The sequence below is a fragment of the Myripristis murdjan genome, chromosome 5 (assembly GCF_902150065.1).
Source record: "Myripristis murdjan chromosome 5, fMyrMur1.1, whole genome shotgun sequence".
Lineage (NCBI taxonomy): Eukaryota > Metazoa > Chordata > Actinopteri > Holocentriformes > Holocentridae > Myripristis > Myripristis murdjan.
In genome coordinates, this window is record NC_043984.1 from 24,711,569 (window position 1) to 24,719,181 (window position 7,613).

The following is a 7,613-nucleotide window of genomic DNA, read 5'->3' on the forward strand; positions in this document are numbered from 1 at the left end:
TTATGTAATTGGCGTAAACAATGCTCGTTAGATTGAAAATGCATTATTTGTGATTAAAATAAAGGTTGTTAATGTATTAGCGACCCTCACAGATGTATGATTTTACTGCTTTCATGGGCGCTAAAAGCCCCCTCTTATGGAAACTCCAAACATTTTTTTTCTCAACCCGCATCAACTTGTAAATTTGGACATATTTGAAATTGGGAAGTATCTTCGGCTGATCTTGGGAAGTTGCGGGCTGTTGTGTAAGAGATGTGTAGCGCGCCCCCTGGTGGAGTTTCTGAAGAGCTCCTCCTCAGCCTCACACCCTCCTCTGGCTCACTGGACGAGTTGTCATGGCAACTGTTCAGCATGTGCTTACAAAAACAAGAGATTGACCGCTCACCGACAGCAGTCTCTCGACAGCCGACATCTGCGACGCCATCTTCTAGCATTTATCTGGAAGGAGGACAGATACTCCATCAAGCGGAGTGACCGAAGCGTGTCATGATGAGCGGAGCTAAAGCCCGCAGCGACGCGCCTGTTGCTGAAAATGTCTCCGGCAGCGGGCACAGCTCTGCGGCTCCCCCGCGGGACCGTAAACCCAGCGGAGGGGTGCTGAAGCGGCTCAAGTCCCGGAGGAGCCAGGTGGACAGCAGGCCCGTCACGGAGGAGGAACTGCGGGCACAGAGCGGCCACATCACGCCTGAGGAGGTTTTAGGACTGCGGGTGGCTACGCGAGGTTTGTCCTCCTCTCTCGGCTTGTGTTGTTGTCTTCTCCTTTCAGCCTGACGGGCCTGTTGAAGCTGAACCGACTGCTGATGCCAGACCTGAATCACGCTAAGTATCTGGACATCACATCACCGAAAGCATACACAGAATAAAGCTAAATGAATCAAGAAAGCATTTTATTGTGCTGTCATTTGGAAAATAAATAAATAAAATAAAAATCGGTAATTAGAATCACGGATACAAATCCCCTGAGCTGATGCTGTAGCCTATAGATAATTATAGAATAGGTCTATCTGACATGACTGCCTGATAGAAATCAATAGCATGAGTATTTGACGTCAGCAGATAATTATATCCATCATATCAAGAAAAGCTGTTGTTGATTTTCTAGCTCCTTTCATGGATATTGTGTGGATTTCATGAGAGGACACATTTATGACACAGCAAAACTTCTTTGCGGTGTCAAATCCTTTATGGTGACTTTCCATTCAATGAAAGTGAATCCTGCAGAACCTGAAAAGATGGAAAGGACACCTCTTAATTTAGGTTATTATGGTAATTTCCTTTTGCACACCTGTTATGGCTTCCAGTGATGTTGCGTGAATGAGCATTGTTTCATGGACAGAGCATGAGCCCCGCAAAGTTAAAATGTTCCGCACAATTGCTGCTGGAATGCTCATCCAAATGATGCCATTGCCATGGCAACGTGGCAATCACGCTGAGCCTCATGCCCCAAATCAACACAGATTTCCATGACAGCGTTATCAAATGTTGTGTGGCAACCAGTGCAGGTGCACCACCTAAATGAACATCAAGATTTGGATCTGTTTCCCCAGATGACTGTTCAAACAATTCAAATTCTGCGGTTAATATATTAAAAAATGTCTGGTGTGTGACCTCTTAGAGCACCACTGTGTGCCACTGTACGTTGTCATCACATAGATTAGGTCTCTCCATCTTTTATGTCACCTCTGTGCAGCTGCTCACTGACATTTACAGCCGCACAGAGGTGACATAAAAGATGGAAATTTACAGGGGTGACATAAAAGATGGAAATGAAAGAAGGCTGAAATAAAATGGAGATGAAATAAAAAATGAAAGTAAATTAGAAAGTTAGGAGACGAAGTTTGTAACTTAATTTCTCGCTCTCTGATGAGAAGGTCTTGTGAAAGAATGCCTCTATTTTTGACATAAAATTGTGAAGTCATAAATAATCTGTACTTCTCTCTTGCAATATGGATACAAACATCATAGAAACTTATTATATAAGTTAATAACTGTAATAAACCTTTTCCATCATAGGGATTATGTCTTTATGTATGTAGACACATATACTGTGTGTTTGTGTGTGTGTGTGTGTGTGTGTGTGTGTGTGTGTGTGTGTGTGTGTGTGTGTGTGTGTGTGTGTGTGTGTGTGTGTGTGTGTACACAAACTAAACCACACTGATGTACATGTTATCTTTGTGGCCTTCACAACAATGTAAGCCAGTTCCTGGATAATCACACCTGCCTTAACAGTGTAAACATGAAGCACAAGAGCATGAAAATCATTTACGCTCTTAACCATCATCATATGCCTAATGTGTCTGTGTTGTGTACATGTTGATTGTTGAGTGTTTGTGCTTTCTGTAGTCTGTTGATCGCGAGATAATCAGCTGCTGTCACTGAAAAGATTCTGTCTGCCGTTGTTGCAGGGTACCTCTGTAAACCCGAGGACAATATCTACAGCATCGACTTCATCCGCTTCAAGATCAGAGACCTGGAGACAGGCACCGTCCTGTTTGAGATCGCCAAACCTCCACATTCGGGTACTGTCCGTGAGCTTGCTAATTGCGATTTCACTATATGTGTTTGGTTTGGTGGTATTGCCTTGAATTTTATTCTGTTGGGTACAAAGCATCTGACTTAAGAAGAATTAACAGAAGAATTGCCTTCATTTGCAGGCATTCATTATACAGCGCATTTTGTTTGGTGCTATTACTGGTCTATTTTCTCTGTGAGCTTAAAATGAATGCATGATGGTGAGTCATTTTTTTTTATTAGAAATATTCATAAGTACCGGTTGTGTCAAGCGTCTCTGCACTCTGTGTTGTTGGTCTCAGAGGACGATGAGGAGAACAGAGAGGGAGATGCCAGTGCTGGCCGGTTCGTACGCTACCAGTTCACCCCAGCCTTCCTACGACTCAGGACTGTGGGAGCCACGTGAGTAACACACACATTACCGACACACACCATTGCAGAACACACTCACCCGCCTCCTACAAAAACACATAACGGCATTCTTTTCTGTCAGCCACACACACATAGTTTCACCTGTGTCCTGACAGAAACAATTTTCCTGTTGTAACATCTCCCTCTCTCTTGTCTTCCTTCTGTCTCTTTTATTCAATCAGAGTGGAATTCACAGTTGGGAACCGACCTCTAAACAATTTCCGGATGATCGAGAGGCACTATTTCCGTGATCATCTGTTGAAGAGCTTTGACTTTGACTTTGGCTTCTGTATCCCAAACAGCCGCAACACTTGTGAGCACATCTACGAGTTCCCTCAGCTGTCTGAAAGCCTGAGTAAGTCCCTTTTTAATCTCTGGTATATGCTCATGTTGGAAAACTGTCACTGCTTCAAATTCAATCCAAAATTAATTCTTCTCTGTAAAAATATCTTAATATAGCTAACATATTGTAGCTTATAAGATGTGATTTTTGTTACCAAGAGTTGAATTCTTCATGTTGCCTGGACCTGAAGTAAATACCACAATAACAGATCAGCAATTCTGACTATTAATATTTCATTTCTTGACAATTTTCCAAATGGAGCACTGAGAAATGCACAAAAGTGAAGAATCATTAGGTTACAGTTCACATTCCTGTCTTTTTTTAACATCTACAGCAATAGATGTGAGCTCATCATGGTGAATAAAGTTCTGGGTGATGGATATTGCACAGATCTGCCTGACGGCAAACTGGCAGACTTTGGCAAATTTAATTCAGTTCAATTCAGTTCAGCTCAGTTAGGTTCACTTCAGTTCAACTTAACTTTATTTTAGCTTAACTTTATTTCTGACTCATCTTGAAAACAGATAGACACAGCAATACGAGTACATGCATTTTGATGCTGAGCCACTATGGTGCATGGTGGACAGGACAGACACATTCACGTGAACACACCTCACAAACAATTCCTGACAGAAACTGCAAACTCACACCACAGGTCCCACCGTAGACCAGATGACCTGATTGCATTTTGGAGCAACTTGCTGCATAAATTTGCATATTCATGAGGAAAAACTGATTTCCTAAAACTCTTGTAAGTCCTTGATGATTTAAGGTACACAGTCCATCATATTACTGCAATGTCACCAATGTGTTGATGTGGTATGATGATATGGAAATATTTGATAATCAGTGCATTTATTGCTTCAGTGTTTATGTTCAGTTTGTTATGATGATTATTTTGGGACATAAGGCAGTTCAAGGGCCTCTTGTTAGCACTGGTGGCTGACAACACACAATCAAATCCCTGGCAGTGTCACCCACTGAGCGACACAGGACCTCTTAAGCACTTAGGCATCTCAAGTGTGTGAGCCATCATATTGACCCAGTTGTTTCACATTCTTCTGGTTGTTATCTAATGAGCTCTGTAGTGTTAGGATAATAAAACTCCAAGGAATTCCTGGACAGTTCATGTGCATATGTTGTCTGTTTTGCAGTCCGTCAGATGGTGGAGTGTCCTTACGAGACCCGATCAGACAGCTTCTATTTCGTCGACAACAGACTGGTCATGCACAACAAGGCAGACTATGCTTATAACGGAGGCCAGTGATGCCTGCCTACACACAGGTCCACACACACACACACACACACACATAGATATACATACATACACATGCAGACGTGTGCATGCACATGCAGGAACAGCACACACACATAGACATGTGCACGCGAACATACATAAACACACAAACACAGCTGAGTTGCCTCTGTTGTTTTTAAAGGCCCATTCATTGCTGTCATTTTCAGGTGATAGGTTTGATATTGCAGGAGATCAAATAGCTGCAACGTTGGTCTCTGTTCTGACATGTAAGTAGGAGGCCTCTGTTCCAGAGAGGCTCAAAAAGTGTGCGGTTAATTTACCTGTTTCTTAGCCAACACAGATCTCATTAAAACCAAAAGAGGACTCATCACTTCAGTGCCCACGTGATGTGTGTCTCCAATGGACCAAATGGTTATTAGACAGAACTCAGCGATTTTAAGCCCTCCCTCCACCACGCACCCGCACACACACACACACACACACACACACACACACATACACGCACACACACTCATACATGCACACACACGCACACACACTCACTACCCCCGCAAGTGACACACACAGGGGTTTTCTCAGTGTTTGTCAGAAGCAGCTGTTCTCCGAAATACTGCCTTCACAGTCCACTCCAGATAATATCGAGGGAGGAGGAGAGAAAGCGTCCACAAAAACACTCCTGTCAAACACACACGGTCACTTCTGTGATCGCCGCTCTCCTCTCCTTTTCTCTCCTCCCCCTCTGCCTCTTTCTCTTTCACACACACAGATACACTCCTCACCAACTGTACTGTATAAGATTGTGGCAGAGGGTCTCTTGGATTAAACTTTTTGAAATATTATTATCATTATTATTATTTTCCCATCTCCACATTTCTCTGTTATTGGTAGATTTGAAATCAGTTACACTGTAATTGTAACTTCTGATAGCAATCAAACAAAAGAGCACAAAAGTCAGATTAAATTTCATGTGGGCTTCAACCGTTTTATGGAAAATGCTCCTTATTATGTAATTCTGAGAGGGGTAATGGTCTAGTGCTGACAGATTTTCTCATATTGTCTGTCGTCAGGATGCATTGTGATGTAAAAACAGTTTGGTATTGTTGAATGAGATTTGTGACAATATTCAGTTTGGAAAAACAAAACATAAGTGTCCTTGGTCTGAGGAGATGGTTACGTTGCTCTGCTTAGAATTTAAGGGCATATGAAATAATCATCTTCCCAATTTCAGTTTAATTCGCTGCAGTTTTATTCATTTCTTTACCATACATGCCCACAATCATCGACATCAAGTTGGAATATGTCTGGAAATTTGAGTGGTCTTTGTTCTAGCTAGATGGTGTACCTCCTCCTGTAATGTACTTTGTGAACTTTGGTGTTCAGGGTTCAAGGTGGTGTTTGTATAAAAACATAGTTTGTAAAAAAGTGAAATAAAGAAATAAATGTACATTTTCAGATATTACGTGTGTGGCGCATGATTCATTTCCAAAGATGGGGGAAAGAGTTGAGTTATTTTGGTACAAGGTCAACACAGGGGTGTGATGGCACATAACTGGCCACTAGGAGGGGTTGTAACTTAGTTATAAATAAGTGGCTCTGGTTGTAGTTTGTAATTTTGTAGTAATTTCACAGTATTATGCAAGAAGATATCTACTATGTTATGAAGACTATTTGATATATTTGAGATGAGATTGTGGTCTGAGTCTTAATACATGTTACATTCAGTTTGGGGTTGAATTAATTAAGTTAATTAAGTTTTTTTAAAGGAATCTACAAAATACTTATAATGTTGCTTTAATTTTAAAATATTTCTTTATCTACAGGCCATGTGTAATGTGTTCTGTACTATGACATTAAATACATTTTGAGATCTGTCACACTTTGATCATCCATTCTCTCAGCTGGAGGCAGCCAAAGGAGTCCTGTGGGTTTTAAACCAAATCTGCCTCTCTTTCTCCATTTGTTCGTTTCTGCAGCCCTGCTTTCTTATCTCTGTGTTGGTCTCTTGATCTCTCCTAGCCTTTCTCAGTTTCCATCTCTCTTTCCAACTCTCATGTCCAAAATCTCATAGTCGTTCTCTCACCTCCCTTTCTGTTCCTCTCTCCACGCCTATGCGGCCCTCCCTCCCTCGCTCTCTCACTCTTGTTTTTTCCCTTTCTTTCCTCCTCTCTCACCTGGTAACTAGACCTCTGGAGAGGAGTGTTGAGTTTCCACTTTCCCAGAGAAGAGGACAATCTGAGCCACACAAAGCGCCACAATGGACCCCCTCTGCTCCCTCGCTCTCTGCCTGCCTCTCCTGCTTTCACTCCGTCAGTGCACAGCTGTGTGCACACATACACACTCACTCTCATGCACATATGTCTGAGAACACACACACACACAATCTCTGCCTGTCACACCCCCCCTTCCCATTTACCTCCTATTTCATTTTATTGTTTCATTCCTCTTTGTTTGTCTTACTTGCTCATGTCCTTTGCTTCCCTCCTCATCTTTTCTCTCAGTAAATCCCCTCTTTGCGTAACTTCCCTCTCTCTGTACAACTTGTATGATGCTCACTGTCACCATCAGTGTGAAGTCAGGTCAAATACACTGAATATACAAAATATTAGCGAAATCATCCTAATATTGAGCTGCAACTAATTTTGCTTCTTTAACTCATCTGTTTCTTTCTTTGCTTCTCCTCCTTTTTGTTGAGTATAATGATATAATTAAAGATTTTAAGTATCTGAATAATTTGTACATTGATTATGCTCCCATTCTGTTGGAATCACATTCTTCCACTCCTGTTGTGTGTGATTAAATTTTAGCTCTGATGACACTTGTTCTGAAAAAATCTCAGTCTTGCAATTCCCCGGTAAATACACAAAAGGCAGAACTCCAATAAACTATACCTCATTTCTTCATTGCTTGATTTTTATTCCATATTTATTCTGTACTCCAAGCGTTTTGATTAATTCACACTTATATTGTCCAGTGTCTGTTGTTTAATGCTCTGATGAAAGCTTCACCTGGTTGAAACGTGTCAGCATGTCTCTCATGAAGTCAGATTTTTTCCCCCCTTTAAATATGGAATAAAAAATAAGCAATGAAGAA

At 41.5% G+C, this 7,613-nt stretch overlaps 1 protein-coding gene across 1 annotated transcript; it reads left to right on the top strand.

The window, feature by feature from the left end:
- Window positions 1-405: 405 nt before the first annotated feature.
- LOC115358920 (protein unc-119 homolog B-like) lies at window positions 406-4,584 on the top strand. The gene is made up of 5 exons (XM_030051064.1): window positions 406-721; window positions 2,406-2,519; window positions 2,814-2,913; window positions 3,105-3,277; window positions 4,420-4,584. Exons 1-5 carry the CDS (start codon window positions 487-489, stop codon window positions 4,530-4,532), a joined length of 735 nt encoding a protein of 244 aa, XP_029906924.1. The 5' UTR covers window positions 406-486; the 3' UTR covers window positions 4,533-4,584.
- Window positions 4,585-7,613: the final 3,029 nt, after the last annotated feature.

What these genes read in the sequence shown, in the direction of transcription:
- LOC115358920 (XM_030051064.1), top strand. Translation starts at nt 487, where the DNA reads ATGATGAGCGGAGCTAAAGCCCGCAGCGACGCGCCTGTTGCTGAAAAT. An exon ending in CGCCAAACCTCCACATTCGG is followed by an intron (nt 2,520 to 2,813) that starts GTACTGTCCGTG and finishes TGTTGGTCTCAG; the next exon opens with AGGACGATGAGGAGAACAGA. An exon ending in CTCAGGACTGTGGGAGCCAC is followed by an intron (nt 2,914 to 3,104) that starts GTGAGTAACACA and finishes TTATTCAATCAG; the next exon opens with AGTGGAATTCACAGTTGGGA.